The sequence below is a fragment of the Camellia sinensis genome, chromosome 7, assembly GCF_055761805.1.
Source record: "Camellia sinensis isolate YWXY chromosome 7, ASM5576180v1, whole genome shotgun sequence".
In the NCBI taxonomy this organism is placed as follows: domain Eukaryota; kingdom Viridiplantae; phylum Streptophyta; class Magnoliopsida; order Ericales; family Theaceae; genus Camellia; species Camellia sinensis.
In genome coordinates this window covers 191,640,906-191,661,446 of record NC_138967.1, presented here as the reverse complement: position 1 = coordinate 191,661,446, position 20,541 = coordinate 191,640,906, and the positions used below count along the sequence as shown (strand labels likewise).

Genomic DNA, 20,541 nt, shown 5'->3' with positions numbered 1-20,541 from the left:
TAAGTTTTGTCAAAGTGTGATCTTTGAGAGTAATTAAAAAAGGTCATTTTTAATCACGTTTTGAGTGTCATTAAAAGATGATTTCATCACACGTTATGCGTGTGATAATAAATATTTAGATCACACTTTTTGTGTGATAATAAATATTTAGATCATACTTTTTACGTGTGATAATAAACATTTAGATCACACTTTTTATGTATAATGTATAACTAATACAACCTGTGATAATAAACATTTAGATTACATATAAAAACATGTGATTAAAAATGAGATAAGATCACATGCTATATGCATTTCTCATCACAGTTAATGCATGTGATAAAAAAAAAGTTTGCCATATTTGAAGAATAATCAATATTATTTTTGTATGCATTTGAGGAATGTAATACAGACTAAATACTATCCTTTGAATCACAACCACATATTGAATGGAATAACATCGTATATTTCAGAAATGAAAGTTGAATATTCAAAAGTATATACAAAGGAATTAATAAAAAAATATTTAACTATGATTACATATATTAAAAAAATTAAAAAACTTGAAGCACAAAGTCCTTGAATTCTTTGACCATATTTTACATCTCTCCAAGCTATTTCTGACCTGAGAAAAACACAAGTTAATTCAGAGGCAAAATTTGCCTCTCTTTAGAAATAATTTTGGGCTAAAGGCAAAATAAAGGCAAGAAATGTACAAAGATGTGTGTTTCAATCAAAATAATTGAGATAATGTGATTATTATGTTTTATACACTTTGACTACAAAACAATTTCTAGGTAGTGGCACATGTGAAAGAAGAATAAAAATTGGATAGCGTATTTTTTTGCTACTTTTTTTTTTTTTATCAGCAAAAGAGAATTTATTGATGAAAAAAAGACATACAAGATAAAATTTTGGATTTAAAATGCATCATTGTCAAAGCCACACATCCCAACTATGTTGGCACCCATGACAAGACCAATCATGTGCATAATTCAAAACAACAGTAGAAAATTGGTGAGGCTCCAATTCAATAACAGACAAGCCTCAAGTCAAACAAGCACATGAAAAACAGAGGCTACCCAAGCTCACCATACATAACATCTCAGCCACCCCCTCCAATGTATGTCTATATATATTGTACAAATAATTTTATAATCAAAGTTTCAATTCTAACTTTAGTCTTATATGCAAGTATGAATTTATAATTTCTTTAGCTCGTTAAGGCTCATGAATAGGCACGAGCTAGAGTCAAGCCTAAGCCAACTCGACTCGAGCTCAGTTCATTAAATTTTTATTGAAATTAAGCTTGAACTCGATAAATTCTTAATAAACAAGTCCAAACATACTAAAGTTTGGCTCGGCTCCATCTACCCACCCTCGTAGCATCCTCTAATCCCTGACTATTAGAGACCAAAACTAGCGAATAGCCGATACAATAGAACAAGGCGCTAGTGTGCACAAACATCTATGATTCATGAGGCTTATAAGCCAGAAACCCAAGAGAGAGATCTTCCAACTAAATGAGCAACATGGGTTTATGTAGCAATGCCCAAAATACCAAGATAAGCAAACGCCCTAAGATGCCAAATGATGTCATTTGTCTCAAGTCTTCACACACACACACCAACCCAAAAAATAAAAAAAAACAAAAACAAAAACAAAACTATGAGAATGAGAAAACAAAAGCACAAATGTACTAAATGCAATGCAACAAGAATTCATACCTTCCCAGTAGTTATATTCACAATGTGAACAGGGATGTCCTTAGAACCAGTAAGAGCAAGAGTTCAATCAGAGGTTATTGTTAAGCATGTCAATCCTTCAGTGTGATATGAATGACTTACAGAAGATAGAACATTCTTGGTCAATAATGAATAGCAAAATCCAAAAAACAAATACCACCAGCCTAAAATTCAAATTTTCTTCTGTTTAGAAAGAAACAAAACCATCCCAGAACTGAGAAACCGTTCATCCAGTTTCTCGTTTTTTGTTGAATAACATTAATAGAAAAAAAAACAGTTTACTAAATGGCACCAAATACACAAATGAAATAATCAGATTAAAGTAGAAACATGAAAAAGATGCATGTGCTATATTCTTACATATAATTTTGACATGAATCAATGCTACTGGATGCTGTCATTGCTGGTGATGGGTCTTTAACAGATGCAACTAACACCCTAAAAATCGAGAATTAGACCTTAAACTGAAATATCATGAGCTCAATAATTAGAAGGTCAAGACTTGAAATTTTAAGGTGGCCATGCTTTGAAGCTACAATTGCAGACCTCAAAATCCAAAATTGCTTTCTGGATCACATTCAGAATTTGCACATACAACTGTGTAGCATCTTTGCAAAGGCAGAAGAATACACCTGTGAGAAACTTAATGGACAAAGAGGCAATCGGAATGCCTCTACTGGTTGTAACTCGTACCTGCTTTAGTAATTTGCTTGCACAAACCTTTCTTTCTGTAGTTTCAAAGAAATCCTATTTCACCTTTTTTTTTCATTTTATTTTATGCTATTTTGAACCACACCAACATGCAAGCATGATGGACTCCATTTTAGGCATGAAAGCCATGCTCACAATTCATTTGAGTTGGCCCTGGAATTCATTTTTTTTAGGATTTTCAGCCATCATAAACTTTATAGGTATCTTGAAACAAGATATTATGCCTTGTCAACAGATCATGTGTTGACCATGGGTATTAGGGAGGATAAGGCCCATCTTCCCCCATTAACTTCAAGTATTTCATATTACGACCATTCAAATTTCCACAAAAAAGATATGTTGCAGCACATCAAGCATGTAATTACACTATTATGAATTTAGCACAAAAATTGAATGTTAAGTACTACCCGCACAGGACAAAACAGAACACAAATCTTTAAAAAGGAAAAGTGCAAACCTCTAAAATTTAGTTTCTGAATGAAAATCCTTAAATATACATATATAAGCACAATTTCTATTTTGTTGTGACCAAAACTAGGATAGTACCATTAGGTGTAAAATCACCACAGGTCACACTACTAGCATGACCTTAAAACATATAAAGACAGGCACTTTTGTCAGCATTCCACATCCAAACAATGGAATCCTCCGAACCAGCCAAGACCAAATGTCCTTTTGGATGCCACCTGATCCACTGTGTAGGCAGATTGTTCATACTCAATCTTCATCCATTAACTATGTGACAAAAAACACTAAGAGTAGTCATAAAATCTCACCTCAATGCCCCCATTATGACCATCAAGCGTACACTTGACATTCCCAGAATTTATGTCCCAGATTTAAACAAGTCCATCAAAACTTTCGGATGCAAACAACTGTCCATCCGTACTAAAGGCTAAACTAGACACAGATTTTTAATGACCTGCACGGCTTTTGAAAAGCTTCGACTAAAGCACAAGGATTAAGGAATCATGGACCAATTTATGCTACAGTGATTGAAGGCAGAGAAAAATTGGACTAAACAGAAATCATCTTAAAACGAAAATCATGAACTTTTTTTTGGAGCCGTAAATTCATGACATGCTGGATTGAAATATGCAGACAGCTAAACAAAATCATTTGCAGTCCAAGATGAGGTTGGACAACTACACATGTAATTAAATGATTAAAGTACCAGGTCGTCAATTATTTGACCGAAACTCAAGATCACCATAATAAGTATGAACCTATAAATTCTGTTTTCCCTACACCTAAAAAGTATAAAAGACTTGTGCATTCTAAATAATTTCCTTTTGATAGGTAAGTTAAGGAAACTCAAATTTATCCTCTTTATTGGGAAGAGAACTACGTCCAAACTGTTGGGAACCCTAGGGGACATATACTACTTAAATTGATTTTGTGATTAGACAACATGTCACTTAAATTGTAATTGGACAACCATTAACAATAACTTTGATGTGCTAAAAATGGCATTCAGCTAAAATACTTTTTAAGATGTTTAACTAGAAGCACTATCTGAAAAGCAACAGAGTAAGCACTTTATCATTGGTTTTGGCCCTTCAAGAGCATTATGAGTAGGGAAATGGAGCTGTCCATGGGATAACTGTGAGAACCCGAATATAAAAATAAAGTAAATAATTAAATAATAATAATTTTACAATCTCAAATATTTTGATGGTGAATCATAAAGTGCAAATTAAATATTTAGAGGGTCTTTTAATTAATTTTAAACCTAAAATAAATTTATGGTGAAAGTTTTTAATTTGGAGGTAAGATTTTTTATTAAAAAAAAATAGGGGACAAGTTAGTAAGTATATTTTGATATAATAATAGTTATATTTTATTTAAATTAATGGTGAGAGGGAAAAAAAAAGAATATAAAACAAAGGATAATTATTTAGAGTTTTGTTTAGATATATATATAACAACCCTAGGGTTCCTAACAACACTATAGCAGCAGCAGCAGCAGCAGAAACGTGAGAGTGGAAGAGAGAGCAAGGGATAGAAAAGAGAGGGAGAGAAAGCACCTTTGTGGCTCAACAACTCTAAGGCAACAATAAATCTATTCTTGTTCTATTATAGTATGTTGTATACATAATTATGGTGCATGTGGGTGTTGTGAGTTGTTAGAAGAAAAAGGAGCGGATTGGCGGATTAGGATAGTATTCTGTGTATATTATTATCATGCAAAATTTTAAAGCGAATTAAGGAGTTAAAGTCGTTAGATAAGAATTCTGCACAAAACCACAAACTTTAAAAATCAAGAAACCATATCAAACGAATGAATTTTGAATTCAAATTTTTACAATAGATTAATTACAAATTGAATTGCATATATGAATTTTTTCATAATTTTTGGGAGTCAAAATCCATATAAACTGATGCGTTCAAATATGTCCAGTTTAAAATAGTAAGTTCGAGAGTGTCGTTCTCTTTGGGTATAAATCCGAAAATTATCAAATTAGTGTCATTAGAACCGGTTATGAGTCTAGTTTCGTACATTTCTGGCCTTACGTTGATTGCTAGTGTATACTAACAGAACCATTATTTTCTTTAAAGTCCTGCAGAAAACAATCTGGTTGGATATAATTAAAGAAAATTTGGCTATAAACCCCCTTTACCTTCCTTTCATTGTTAAAAGGATTAAGAAAAAAATTATACTTTCTAAACCCCCTCATAATTATAAAGTTTTGCATAAAGGACAAAATTTATTATTTAAATATTTTATTTGACTATTATACCCTCAACTAAATTTTTCCACCTTCTCCGCCCACTCTCTCCCCACCTTCTCTGTCTCTCTCCTCCCTCTCTCCCTTCTCTAACTCCTTCAAGCTTCAGATATGGAAGCTCAGCTACAGCCTCTGGAACTCCTGCGTCGACCTCGCCAATGCCGCCGGCGTCCGATCCTCTTCTGCCGCTCCCTCCAGCGAACACACCAAGCTGCGCCACGTCTCTGCTGATTTGCTCTTCCTATGTATATGTGTATGTATTTATATATATGTGTGTGCATGTATGTATATATATATGACTCATACATACATGTGTATATGTATATATATCGGTAAGTGAGTGTATGTATGTATATTATGCGATATTTTTTTTAAACACAGATCTGAGTTTTGAATATATATGTATATATATATATATATTTGTGTGTATGAGTGTTATTGAACACATGTATTCTTTGAAATCAAAAGATAAAGAGATATTTGGATGTGTTCTCTGAAATGGCCACCTCAATCAGATTATGATTATGTTGATATTTGGATGTTTTTGTTTAGCTTTTGATCTGTGTTTTGTGGTTATAAATCCTTGTAATATAGATTTGTGTTTTTACTAGTTTTTGAATTGATCTATTCATACTCATCTTGTTCAATGGATGATCGATCTATTAAAATGGATGATCTATTCAATCTCTCTCTCTCTCTCTCATAAGAATCTCTCTGATAAGAATCTCTCTAATAAGAATTTCACACAGAAATTTTACTAATCAAAGTAAAGTTTACTCCGAATCAGAGTAAAATTTTACTCTAGTTAAAACATGTTGATTTGCTTAAAAATATAAAATTTTACTTTGAATCATAGTAAACTTTACTTTGATTCAGAGTAAAATTTTACTTTGAATCAGAGTAAAGTTTACTATGATTGAAAGTAAAACTTTACTCTGAATTTTTACTTTGGTTAAAAAACATGTTGATTTTCTCAACAACCAAACTATATTTGGTTTTCTTGTTATGTTTTTGTGATTTTCTCAGCAACCAAACACACAAGATTATTAATACATGATATTTAGTGTGATTCAAAGTGGATACTCTCCTTAGATCATAGTAAAATTATACTTTCAGAGTAAAATTTTACTCTAAATCAGAGTAAAGTTTACTATGATTCAAAGTAAAATTTTACCCTGGTTAAAAAAACCATGTTGATATGCTTAACGATATAAAATCTTACTTTAAATCATAGTAAACTTTACTCTGATTCAAATTTTACTCTGAATCAGAGTAAAGTTTACTATGATTCAAAGTAAAACTTTACTCTGAATTTTTACTTTGGTTAAAAAACATGTTGATTTTCTCAGTAACCAAACTATATTTGGTTTTCTTGTTATGTTTCTGTGATTTTCTCAGCAACCAAACACACAAGATTATTAATACATGATACTTAGTGTGATTCAAAGTGGATACTCTCCTTAGATCATAGTAAAATTATACTTTCAGACTAGAATTTTACCCTGGTTAAAACCATGTTGATTTGCTTGACGATATAAAATTTTACTTTGAATCATAGTAAATTTTACTCTGATTCAGAGTAAAATTGTATTTTCAGAGTAAATTTTACTCTGATTCAGAGTAAAATTTTACTCTGGTAAAAAACATGTTGATTTGCTTAACAATATAAAATTTTACTTTGAATCATAGTAAACTTTACTCTGATTCAGAGTAAAACTCTGATTCAAAGTAAAATTTTACTTTGAATCAGAGTAAAGTTTACTATGATTCAAAGTAAAATTTTACTCTAAAATACACTGTGAAGATGGCTTAATAGGAGAGCTAATAGATATGAGGGTAATATGGTAAAAAAAACAGGTTCTAAAATATTAGGGAGTTTCAAAAGTACCTATATAATTCTTGTTCTTTTGAAAGACAAATTAGACAGTGAGGGATCTATCACCAAATCCCTCTATAATTAATTGTAAATAATTATTTTGATAAGAAAATCAAGTAAAACCAATTGAGTTTGAAACTTAGGATATATTAGTTGATAGCTGGAAGGTTTTGGAATTTTTCGAACATCATGTAGTGGGTTTTTAATTTTCAAAGTTAGCGAATAGATTGAGAAAACTTGTTTAAAACTCTGTTTTATCTTAAAGTTACTTTTAGTTAAGTTTCGGTTGGAACCCATGTCTTGGGTAAATTTAGACCTTGAAGAACATGAACTTAGGTATTATTTAAGAGTACCGATGAGTGGGGTTGAGCTGTGTTAGTGCGCTTTAGTGTGAGATACTTAGTTTATTATTCTCTTTAGTATTTTTAAATTAGTAGTGACGTGTAGTCTTCATATTTGGTTCAGGGCACTAGTTGGACTTTCATACTCTATTCAAGGATTATATTATTTCGTTTTCAGGTGAGTAGTTTCATGCTACATATTTTTATAAATGTTTCCCTACCCTGAACTGTTGAAAAATTAAATTATTGTTTCAGGACTAAATTGTTTTGATAATTATTATATTATCAATGGAATCAAATTATTTCTGAAACATGTGTGAACTTGACATATTGTAAACTATTTGTTTTGGTCTCATGTTTATAATGGTGAACTACCATGCTTTGCGAAACTGATGTGTATTGATTATCGGGACCATTTGTGTATTTTGGTTCAGGAAAATTATTCCACTGTGTGTGGTGACTCTGGCCACTAGGGAACAGATCCGGATTGGACCGTTATGACTCTAGTGCTTAACAATTTTAAGGAAAAGACCTAGGTTAGGCTAGGTGACCTTCAATCGGATCGTCTTAGAGAAAAGGCCCGGGTTGCCACCCTGAGGATGACTCTTAGTTTGGTATTGGATCCAACATGCTTATAACCTTGAGAACTGTGTGGCATGTTACTTGTTATTTCTTGGTATCCAGAAAATTATTGGTGTTCATGTTGTAATCTGTTTTAAGTGGAAAATGTCATTTATCATGTTCTTGAGAGGCATGAGTATTTTAATTGTTGAACTGTGGAACCTTCTTTTTGAAACAGATTATCTTTATCCAAACTGTATGCCAATCTAGTTTTGTGATATATATCTTATTTTGGAATTGAACCCTGTTTTCAAAACTGTATTTACTATCCATGTTGCTACTTACTGAGCTATCAACTGACTTAGTTGTTTATCATTTCCAGGTGTTAGAAGGACTTAGAGTGAACTCATGGCGTAACGGGGACTCAATTGCATGGACCTCTAGGACATTCATTTATTTTGTTTTAGCTTGTTATGTCGAGTTTTGTGCATACATTGTGGCTGGGTTTGATTTGGAATTATTTTATTTTGTGGGCAGTTTGTGTCCCATTTAGTATATATTTTTGGAAGTTGATTGTGGTTGATTTTACCATTTATACTTGTGACATGTTAGTGGATTGGGTTTTGATTTATTTATTTCTGGACTATCGTCACATTTATTCTTTGTGATTTTGGGTTCGTGTTTAAGGCTTACGTGTGCCTTGGGCTTAGTCCCTGTGGGCCACGGCTGGTCATATTCGGAGTTGGGGTGTGACAGTAACCATATTTACCCTTTCATTTCTAAGTCAGGTTTAACGAATCTCATCAGAGATGTTGTAACCAGGGATAAAAATCTCTCTTCACTTTCTTTTTTCTTTTTCTTTTTTTTTGGGAAGAAATAAACCTTATGGGTTTACGTGTAGTTTTCTCAAACAATACAGTTTTGAAATGTAATGTCAGCATTTTGAGTTCCAAAAAAGAAAATTAAAAATAAGAAACAAAAAATCTATGACATGTAATCTTAGTATCCAATGACTTGTAGCAGTTGACGTGAATCTAAAATAATGACAAAAGTATAGGATGCCAAACCCCATATGACAGGAACTGCATGAATAACTTGAAACAAGGAATCATTCTATACATTTAGGAGTTTATAACTTTCCTAAATAAACTAAAAAAAACTATTTCAAAGTAACAAAATGTAGGAAGAAAGAAAAAGAAAAGAGAGATTTTTAAGGTAAAAAAATGAAAATAATAAATTTGTCAGTGGATGATTTGTGACAATCTTCCCTAGCAGGCCTTCTAGAAAGATGGTCGGTGTGAGCCAAGCGTTTTGATAACTTCTAGATAGCCAATTATGTATCAGTGACTAATACCTTGTAGCTCAAAAGCCCAATCTCCTTGACCAATCTTCCAAAGAAATCCCTTGTCATCTCCACCCCCTGTTGCCACTAATGTACCATCTGTTGAGCTGCATACAACCATGTACAGTTCACCTATGCTCAAAAATAGAGAAGAGAAGTTATCTCTAGAAACTCAGTACTACGATGCATTGCAAAGTCAGAGCATAGTTAGTTGTCCATAACTATTCTAGGATCAAAAGCAACCAAACAAGTGCATGTGGTTCACGAACACCAATTAATAGAGCACACTGATTTTCCTACCTCAGTATAGTAAGAAATCCCATAGCTGGTAAGTGGAAAATAAAGAACACAATCAACAAAGACAGACATGATTAGGCCATATTTGATTCGAATCTAGCTATATCAACCAGGACAATTACCTTCATATCACAAAAAAACATAACATTGGAATGGTGAGAACTTATTGGACCACCTTAAAAAACTCAAATCAGAAGTAGATGAATTACTCTAATCAATATTACAAGAATCATACAACATACACTACAGATGGGAAATTCTAGCTTCTATTTCTCTCATGACTATGGAACAAAAACATAAAAAAGATACTTATATATGTGCCTGTAGATGTAATCCTATTTTGTAAAACCTTTAAACACCCAACACTCACTTATGAACAGCCACTTAACATCCACTATTACACTTTCTACAGTGAAGCACCCATTGGAACTATCAAAGAGAACACCTATACCCCACGTGTATCATGTTATCAAATTCCACCAACACAACTTGTATGACACCAACAAACATTAATAAAAACCCAACCAAACACCATACTACAGCACTCACGCCAATCCCCAATCAAGATAAATATGAGCATGGATTAAAATAAATCAAGTGAACAAGGAAGGAAAATGGTGAAATGCATACCCAAGACAGTGATTCCACTCGAAACTCAAATGGTGTGACGGCTTGCAATTCTGTAATCCACTTGAAACATTCAGGTTTGCTGTAATCAATCAGCAAAATACTTCAAATCTCCATCAATACATTTATTCCTTAGCAGAACAGATCAAGCCTCTGCATAAAAATAAATAAAAAAATAAAAGTAAAAACCCTAAATCTAGAACAAAAATCAAAACACATTTACTCATTTCACAGAAATCAAGATTCTACAGCATCAAAAAATAAAATAAAAACCGTAGAGCTAGAGTGAAATGAAGAGAGAGAGAAAGAGAGAGAGAGAAACCTGAATCAAAATCGATAGGAGGCGAGATGGTGTACCGACTGTGGTGATAAGATGGTGAGCCACAGTGAGGGACGGTGATCACCGTCGATGAGAGGGACGATGGGCGATGGGCAATTGTCAGTCGATGGGAGGAAGAGCGATTGGCTACATGAGAGGGAGAGCAAACGATGGTCTGTTTGTTTGTTGTCTGGTTTGTTCTTTGTGTATGTAGTAGCGTATGGCCGTGCCTAAAGGTACTGTGTAAATAATTTTAAGATTAAAATGTAGTTATAATTTATACGTATTATGTTGAGATTTATAAAGTTTGTGTCATTTTTTGTTAAAGATACTAAAAAAATATATTGAAATATTTTTCTTCTTAAAGAACTTATAACAATTTTGCTTGTATTACACGCTCTACAAAACTCAAATAAAATAACAATTCTTCCTAATCTTAATGCAAATTAAGAAACAAACATATAAGATTTAAAGTTATATTGCATATCAAAATATAAAAGGCAGTAAAAAAAAGTGTAAACATTGAATAAAAAACAGAAATAAAGTTATACTGTCATACACCAAAAGGGTAGGTTAAAACTTTACAAAAAGTGGGTTAAAACTTTACAAAAGATGTATGCTTTACAAAAGATGTGTCACTAACATGTCATACACCAAAAATTATATTGTCATACACCAAAAATATGTATGCTTTACAAAAGATGTGTCAATAACATGTCTTCAAATATGCGTTTGCCCAAACTTCCTCCACATTACTTTCCAAAAAGTCTTTGTATCAACTTTTATGTATCCCCAATGAGGAATATGCACAACAATCTGGTAATTTGTGGAAACAAAAAAAAAATATAAATTAGTACATTTGTTGGAAATATACATGTAAAAATACTTTCAGATTGAAATTACCTTATTACATCCCCATCGAAGCAAGGTAGTCGTATTTCTTCTTTTAAGCTCCATGGATTTTTCGGTCCAATCCTACAAAAGTCCAAATTTCAAATTATTATTAAATTGAAATTTTTTAAAAAGTTATATAATCAACAGAAATAAATCTACGTGGTTACCTTCTAAAAAAACGTCATTTAATCTGCATAGAATACTACAGAAATACTTCAGGATAAACAATATTTGTAGTAGAATCCAAATTATCTTTAGGGAGGAGAATACTTATACGATCAAAGGATGTACATCTAGACAATGCCACATATAATTGCCCATGGCTAAACACTGGTATACGCAAATCAACCCCAACAAATTTCACAGATTGTCCTTGAGATTTATTAATGGTCAAGGCATATGCCAATCGGACTGGAAATTGACGTCTTGTCATTTGGAAAAGCATTTCTGAAGAAGATGGTGTCAAAGATATCCTTGGTATAAATGCCAAATTGCCAAACTTTTCTCCAGTTAAAATTTGAGCTTCAATTATGCGAGTGCCACACCTAGTAACCATCAATCTTGTACCATTACATAGTCCATCTTTCGGTGCAATGTTTCTCAACAATATTATAGGACAACCCACTTTCAACTCTAACTTAAAAGTTGGCAACCCAGGAGGATCCAATGAATTTAAATATTCATTAGGATATCTATTTGTAATGGTAGGATCAATTTCATTATCTTCGGACATTTTATCTGCTGCAAGATAAGTATATAATCTCCCTGGAAAGATATTCAACGCAGTAATATTACTGTCACTAACGTCATCGTTACGCGCAGACAGAATTGTGCGTTCAGTTAAAAATGTTGCGGTTGACGTCTCTATCATATTCAATTGTGGATAAACTGTAGAGAGTAATTCATTCAAATCTTGACATTTGTGTGTTGTTGATGGAAGGTTAACGATTTCTTGAGGATTGGTCCCAATCTAAAAAAAAGTGAAATCAATAAAAAAGTAAGTGTAAACACAATTTATTAATTTAAAATAATCTATATAATACAGGTTAAAGTAGTGTTACCTCCATCAAGAAATTTGCAAAATTAGCATTTTCATGGCCTTCATGATTCAAGCGCATATTCAAATCCAAAGTCAAGATATATATATATATATATGCTTCCATAGAACAGAGTGTCTTAATGATGCATTCACAATTTGCTCACGAACTCCTTTGGGTATAACTGGTAAGATTTGTCGAAAGTCTCCTCCAAGAACAACAGTAATACCCCCAAATGGCTTTTCACTATCACAAATATCCCTCAATGTACGATCAACCGCCTCAACACAATGTCTATGTTGCATAGGAACTTCATCCCAAATTATGAGTTTTGTTTCTCTAAATAACTCAGCTTGTAATGATTGTTTGCTAAACCCACAAAGTGAATTTTCCAATAAATCTAACGGAATGGAAAATGTTGAATGTGCAGTGCGACCTCCTACCAGTAACAGTGATGCAATTCCAGACGAAGCCACAGTAACAACGATATGCCCAAGGCTACGACATTTTAATGCAATCGTATTGTATAGAAATGTTTTCCCTGTTCCTGCACCCCCATTCAGAAAGAAAACAGTTCCTTTATTTTGGAAAACTGAAGAAGTGATTGTATTATAAGCATTCCGCTGTCCATTATTGAGACAATCAATAGTAATTTGTGGATCTTCATGTTGTGCCTTACTCTGCAGTTGTTGATGTTCAACTATCAATCGATTACCAACTACTGCACTCCAATTTGCGGTAGGTTGTGGCATGGGTGGGAAGTCAATTAAACTTTTGCCTAATTCATGAAGCATTTGATTCAAAAGATGGAGACCATAATCTTCAATTTGAGCCTCAGTTGGTTTAGAAATGACAAACAATGTACAAATCTTATGTGCAAAATTATCACATATATGCGTTGAAAATTGATTCCATAATGCACATGGATTTAGTGGAGAACACTGGGTGAGAATAATACTAAACAATCTCCTCAATTGATATCCAGTTTTTATGACTGCAGCCTCTTTCAAGCATTGTATCCATTCTTCATCATCTTCTAAAAGCCCCCTTGCAACACATGCTAATTTAAATGTATCATGCACAACATTATCGACCGTGCGTAAAGACTGAAACGACTTTGGTCCTTTGACAACGGTTAGTAACAAACGTAGATAAAATCTTTCGCCACAAGTAGGGCTTGCAAAGTACATTCTACCAATTGCATATCCCCTTTCTCTTGATTTCCATCTCTTTTCTGACTTGAGCCAAACAAAATGTTGTGGAAATTCTTGATAAGTGAATGGACATTCATCTTCACTGGTAGCACAATATGCAAAGAAGCCAGTAAGAGTTGACATTTGTTGACCAGCTCTAGATTGAATCGTTTGTAATGACTCTTCTGGGTTAAAAACAACACGATGCATTCCAAGTAAATGAAGTGCCAATCGTACAACTGTTGGCATCTCTGCATGCAAAGAATGACCAAATATTCGCCAAGCAGCTTCTGGAGGTCCAATATACCTTGCATCGAGATATTGTTGAATCTCATTTATCATTCCTAACACCATCGTTGTACGATCATAACCCTTATAAATGTACTTACGTATGTACTTGACACATCTCATTCCGGCACAAACTTCCACATTTATATGACAGTTGAAAAGTTTTGAAAGATATGCATTGTATGGTACGACATCCCTGTTATCAACTTCTTGCCCTCTCACAGTATGTACTTGACCATTATTGCGACGACGATAGATAGGGTATCCATCTTAATCCATAGTTGTTGTTTTTGTGAAAGCTCGAGGGTATCTCTTAGTGCATCTACCATTTTCCATACATGGTGCTTGCGGATTTCGAGCACCACATGGTCCATGTACCATACAACATTGGATAGTTTCAAAAAGCATAGGATCATCTTTTGGGTCTGGAAATTCTGCACAGACCAATTTGTCTACTTGAGCACATGTCCGAATTTTGTTTGGACTCTTGAGAAATAAAAGTGCATGCATATGAGGGAGGCCTTGTTTTTGAAATTCAATTGTAAAAACATGTGCAACTTTATTTCCAAACACTTTATTTGTTTCTATCTCCTTCATCAAACATTTTCTCTTCAACTCAAAAACACGGGCAATTAAATCAGGACGATCAATAGGTTTTTGATATGGTAATAATGCTGAAGTAATTTCTGGCCAATTGGGATTTGCAGTCATGGTAAGAAAAATATCTGGGTGTTGGTTGTATCGTGTGATAGCCATTGAATCTTGAAAGATTTCAAACATATGTCTAGGACTACCAGTAAATGAAGATGGAAAAACAAACCTTTGACCAATTTGTCCAGGTCGCACATAATCTGGATCCATATCTGACAACTCTTGGTAAAGCTCAACTCGAAGTTTCCCTTGATTAAGCTTGTAGTATGTCAATCGATTTTGCTCAGTTGCAGCCCAAGCATCTACCAAAAACTCTTGAAATAGTTTCCCACCTCGCAAAATTGTTGAATACTCTGTGGGTCGTTCAAACAAACGATAACTATAAAAATTCATTTGAGTAAGTCGATCAGTTGAAGGTTGATCATACTGAACATTCCACAATTTCAACTCAGGTTCCCATCCAAGCTCACCATATGGAAATAATAGAACATAATGTAATGGCAAGTATGCTGGGTGACATTCATTAATTTGCATCAACTCATTATTTCCTCGGAAATGTAAAATAATATCTCTCATTCCATTTACCTCTGTTCCATCACCTGGTATTACAATTGCAATCTCCTCTGTAGTTGTTGAACTGTAATGAAGATGAGCAGGTAGATTGTGTCCTGCCGAGTCTAATTGATGGAAAATGGCATGAGCCTGGCGATATTTATCTACAAATGCATTGACTTGCAACAAACTATCCTGAATAGTTTTGAGAACATCCCTTCTCAAGTTAGGATTTCTACGATTACGAATTTCTAAAGCTGAATAAGGGTCATAGATATACAGCTGAGCATAACTCGCATCCTGCCCTGGTTGTGGTTGTAGTGATCCTGTTCGATGTCGCAATTCCCCATGAATTGTGAATGATGTAGGGCCCCTTCCACTGAGTACTCTAGGATCCAATGTAGCACCAAGACTCGTAAAAGCATTGGCTGCATTGTACACTCGAGTATAACTTCGAAAGGATTTTGATTGATCATTATTCCCATCATACAATGCCTGAAGTGGTGGAGAGGGTGTAATAAGTAAAGGTAGCCTAATCTTTCCTTCCAAACAGCAAGTTCCGAATAAGGGACGTTTTATAGATGATTTTGTCAATTTTTCATCCATCCAATGTAAGGCTGAACAATAAGGACATAATACATCCATCTTGCCAAGATAATGGCGGCAAGAATCTTTGTGTGCCCGGGCCTCAATTGATATACTCGTAGGCAAATCTTCTAATTCATCATCAGTACATAGATCTCGTTGAAAAAATCGATTTATAGGAGTAGACCTATGAATATTTGTGTATAAATAAGATTTTGTAAAATAAAACGGTATGAGTAAAAGTATGTATTTCAAGATTAGACATAGTAGTTTACCGATTCCTTTGTGAATTTGAAGATGTGCTTGGCATAAAAAACGAACATGTAGAATGATGGGTAACCATTGTTCGTTTTTGTGCCGACTGAGAATCTTCAGTTATTGTTTCCCACTCCAAGTGAGTGCGATCGCGACGAATTGGTGTTAAAGAATGTTGTCTTAGTTGAACACATTCTTCTAATCCCTCTTGCTCTCGTTGCAAGCATTGAAATTCAATTTTTTCACGCTCTCGCCGTGCCCGTTGGGCCAATGCAGCTTTTGATATTACATTATCATTTTGTGCCTAAAAAGAAAATATTTTATCATTGAAGTAAAAGATGTGAATATTTTGTGCTTAAAATGAAACTATCTTCTTATTTCTTCCCTTTCTCTTAATTTTGTTTTCTATTTTATTTGTTTTATACCTTTAATAGTGTTATCTTTATTTCTTTATTTCTTATTTCTTCCCTTTCTATCTTCTTATTTCTTCCCTTTCTCTTAATTTTGTTTTCTATTTTATTTGTTTTATACCTTTAATAGTGTTATCTTTATTTCTTTTTTTCTTATTTCTTCTCTTTCTATCTTCTTATTTCTCCCCTTTCCCTTTCCCTTTCCCTTTCCCTTTCTTTGTTTTCTATTTTATATATTAAATAAGAATTAAAAGCCTATCTTATTTAGTTTCTCATTTCTTTATATATTTTTTCTTTATTTCTTCGTTTCTTTTTTCCTATTTTCTTTATATAAGTAGCAACTTATGGACGGTACATTATAAATGCACATGTATCCATGCAAAATAAGAATAAATAAATTTGAAAAACACATACAAATAATAGCAAGTTACAAGAAAACATATTACAATCATTCTACAAAAACAACATAATAAAATAAATTCATTTTATACACTCATATATTTTAACTATTCAAAATTTTGATTAGTTTTGCATCATATTTTTAAAAAAGAATATGTACCACATGACATGCATTTGTCATTCTCTTGTCGGAAGGAGCCATCTTTTCTTTTCCTTTAGACATTGGGTTGACATTTTCTTTATCTTTTGCCTAACAAATATAAATAAAATATTGAAAAGATTAAAAAAATCTTATATAAATAAAATACATATAATGTTTGACTTGATTTTGTACTTACCACACGAACACGGATAACATTAAGGTCGTGCTCATCACGGATGACCACACCAACATTTGTACATGGAGTTGTAGGAGGAGGCCTACAGAAATAGATTGTGAACAAATTAAAATCTATATAATAAAGTGGTAATAGTAAGAGTAAAAAATTCAAGATTGTCTTGGGTAAAAAATTCTTTTTATTTTTACCAATTTGGTGTTAAAGAAGGTTGTCTTGGGTTAATACATTCCTTCGATCATTCTCTTTCTCGTTCTCGTCGCAGGCGTTGTCCCAATTGGTATGCAGAACATGGCTTTTGATTTTTTTCACGTTCTCGCCGTGCACGTTGGGCCAATGCAGCTTTTGATAACACATTATCATTGTGTGCCTAAAATGAGAATATTATATAAGAAGGTGCATAAAATGTGAAGATTAACTAACTTGCTTCCCTTTCATCATGTATTTTTTCTTCATTTTAACTAACTTTTCCTCTTCACTCGGTTAAGTTGTTAGTCATATAAGAACCAATGCATGTATTTATGAAATTTAAAAAGGAAGGGAAAAATAATTTGAAAACACATTAAGCACACAAAACTACAAACTCACTATGCACGCACTTATTGGTTTTAAGACACTACCCATCTCTTTACAAAATGTACGTTGAAAAGGTAAATATTAAATCATTGGGTACATAAAATGTGAATATTAGCGTGTAATGTCTTGTACTTTCCTTTTCTCTCTTCTTGTTGTTTCTGTTATATTAAAATACATTTTTGTCTTTTTCTTCTTTCCTTAAGAACTTCTTATAAGAAAAATAAAAATTAAAAAAAATTATATTATGTAGTTTCCTTTTCATCACATATTTGTTCTTTCTTCTTATTTTCCTTTTTCGTTTTCTTCTATTATATTTTTATTATGCTATGTTGTAGATGCAACATATTGTACAAATGCAACATATTTTTATCATACAAATAGACAAACATATTAAAAATTCAAATTAATGTTCATACAAATGCATTAGCATGTTGTACAAATGCTTACTTTAACATGCTTCAGAAAAACATTTCACATTCAATAAAAAGAATTGAATAAATTTTTGAAAAAGAAACTTTTGAAAAATGTACATAAAAAATAGTATATGGCACTACGCAATTCCTAAAAAAATCTATATAATATTCGAAAAAGAAACTTTTAAAAATTGTTGAGAAACCATACCATGGGATGTGCATTTTCCTTTCCTTTGCCATAAGGAATAGCTTTTTTTGTTTCCTTTGATATTGCTTTGTCTTTTTCCTTTGCCTTTGCCTGTAAAAAATAACTAGAATATATTTATAAATTATTTTTAAAATGATAAAAAAATACATGTCCAATGTTCAAGTGACTTTTATGCTTACCTCATGAATGCGAATAGTATTAAGGTCACGCTCATCGCGAATAACAACATTAACATTTCTTTCTTGAAGAAATCGAACCTATACATACAAAAACTTTAGAGTAATAAATAAAACTTTATACACATAAATAAGAAAATTAGTAAAGGGAGGAGATATTACGGTTCGGTGTAAGTCCCCATCCACCTATAAAGCATGAGGAAAAAAAATAATTAGAATAGTGATGCTGTCCATAACTGTTGTACTTAAATTTATTAGAGAGGTACTTAAATTTATATGAAGAGAAAAAAGAAGAAAAAAAATTTACTTGACCAAAAATAGTGATATTGTTCATAACTGTTGTACTTCAACCTAAAACTTTTAGACACAAAGAAACAAAAAATTAGCAATAATAAAAGTTAACATGGATTTCATTGGCAATGAAATGTTATTTCCAAATATGTTGCTACCAAATCGAATAATAAAATTCAAAATTTTATTTAAATAAATAACTGCCATGAATAGAAAATACTTAATGGGTTACAATCAAGAGGAAAATAAAATAAAAATAAGAGCAAAATTAGAAGGGTACAATTTAGAAAAAGGTACGTGCCTTCTCTATTTAGAAAAATAAAAGGGTACAATTTAGAAAAAGGTACGTGCCTTCTCTATTTAGAAAAATAAAAATACTCGGTGAATTTAGAAGGGTACAATAAGAGAAAAAATAAAAATAAACTTCTAAGAAAAAGAAAAAGGTCAACAGATACCAGAGGCACGTGCCTTCTCTATTTAGAAGGGTACAATTTTTTTAAAATTTTTTTTTATAACAAAATGTTAAATACATTTGTTTGGGTTAAGTTAAATACTCGGTGAATTTGATTCAAAACAAAAATCCTTATGTTAAATACTTGCGTTAAGTTAAATACTTGTAAGTTTAATACATTTTTTTTTCATGAAGACAACTAAAGTAATACGCACACACATAAGGATTGACCAAAATTATATTCCCTTAAGAAGGTGCAAAAAAAAAAAAAACATAGAATGTTAAGGTGCCGTTTGGTAACACTTACGTTTTCAGTTTTCTGTTTATATTTACAAAAATTTTAAAAACTTAAATAAAAACTTGTTTGGTAAAATTTTTGATTTATAAATCAGTGGTCTCAGTTTATAAATTTGGCCAAAAAATGAAAGCACAAAAAATGTGTTTCCATTTTGAGTTTTTAGTTTTTTTTTTTTACCACCCAACTCTAGCCACCACCCGCCACCATTTTCCACCACCGTCTTCCGCCACCACCACCCACCCCCCACCACCACCTGCCACTACCACTCACCACCCATCTACCACCACCACCCGCCACCACCACCCACCCCTCGCCACCACCACCCACTACTCGCCACTACCATCCACCGCTCACCACCACCACTCACCACCCACTTGCCACCACTATCCACCACCTGCCACCAACCCACTACCACCACCCACTACCACCACCACCACCATCCGCCACCTACCCGCTACCACCCACCACCATCCGTCATTCGCTACCCACCTGCCACCACCACCTACCACCCGCTACCACCACCACCACCACCACCACCACTACCCACTCGCTACCACCCGCCACCGTCACCCACCCACCCACCATCACTACCCACCACCCACCCGCCACCACCCACCACCACCTGCCATCCGCCACCCATCTGCCACCACCACCCATCACTTATCACCCGCCGCCACCACTACCACCACCACCACCCACTCGCTACCACCCATCACTCGCCACCGTTACCCACCCACCCGCCACAGTCACCCACCCACACACCCACCACCGCCTGCTTGCCACCTCCACCACCGCCACCCACTCTCTACCACCCATCACCCGCCATCGTCACCCACCCACCCACCACCATTACCCACCCGCTACCACCCACCATCACCAGCTACCCACCACCCACCGTCACCACTTTTCACCACCGTCTTCCGCCGCCACTTGCCACCACTTGCCATTTCTCACTCTTTTTTATATTTTTAAAATTTTTTAAACATTTTGTCAATTACC

The 20,541-nt window shown here is 33.6% G+C and overlaps 2 protein-coding genes, 1 long non-coding RNA gene and 1 other non-coding gene across 20 annotated transcripts in view; 2 read left to right on the top strand and 2 right to left on the bottom strand.

Annotated features, from left to right (window-relative positions):
- The window catches only part of LOC114319984 (uncharacterized), a 281,641-nt gene that overhangs the window by 25,551 nt on the left and 235,549 nt on the right, over positions 1–20,541 (top strand). The window lies entirely within an intron of this gene.
- Positions 1–20,541, top strand: part of LOC145788823 (uncharacterized) — a 283,308-nt gene that overhangs the window by 36,075 nt on the left and 226,692 nt on the right. The window lies entirely within an intron of this gene.
- Positions 428–10,738, bottom strand: LOC114268364 (uncharacterized). Of its 6 annotated transcripts, none has more exons than XR_014336930.1 (6): positions 10,534–10,738; positions 10,215–10,364; positions 9,300–9,394; positions 2,274–3,360; positions 1,710–2,165; positions 428–607 (listed from the first exon to the last, which is right to left on the bottom strand). It is a non-coding gene; the product is annotated as an uncharacterized LOC114268364 (transcript). The 6 variants fall into 6 exon arrangements; XR_014336931.1 differs by having other exon boundaries at positions 1,710–3,132; positions 3,215–3,360; XR_014336932.1 differs by having other exon boundaries at positions 1,710–3,132; positions 3,215–3,333.
- LOC145794918 (uncharacterized) lies at positions 12,557–18,859 on the bottom strand. The gene is made up of 6 exons (XM_082877251.1): positions 18,810–18,859; positions 18,665–18,688; positions 18,506–18,583; positions 18,327–18,416; positions 17,448–17,499; positions 12,557–12,669 (listed from the first exon to the last, which is right to left on the bottom strand). Exons 1-6 carry the CDS (start codon positions 18,834–18,836, stop codon positions 12,557–12,559), a joined length of 384 nt encoding a protein of 127 aa, XP_082733377.1. The 5' UTR covers positions 18,837–18,859.

Coding starts and splice junctions, on each gene's coding strand:
- LOC145794918 (XM_082877251.1), bottom strand. CDS start 18,836: ATGAACAATATCACTATTTTTGGTCAA. Junction 18,584..18,664: donor ATGGGGACTTACACCGAACC/GTAATATCTCCT, acceptor TTGTATGTATAG/GTTCGATTTCTTCAAGAAAG. Junction 17,500..18,326: donor AGGAAAATGCACATCCCATG/GTATGGTTTCTC, acceptor TTCTCATTTTAG/GCACACAATGATAATGTGTT.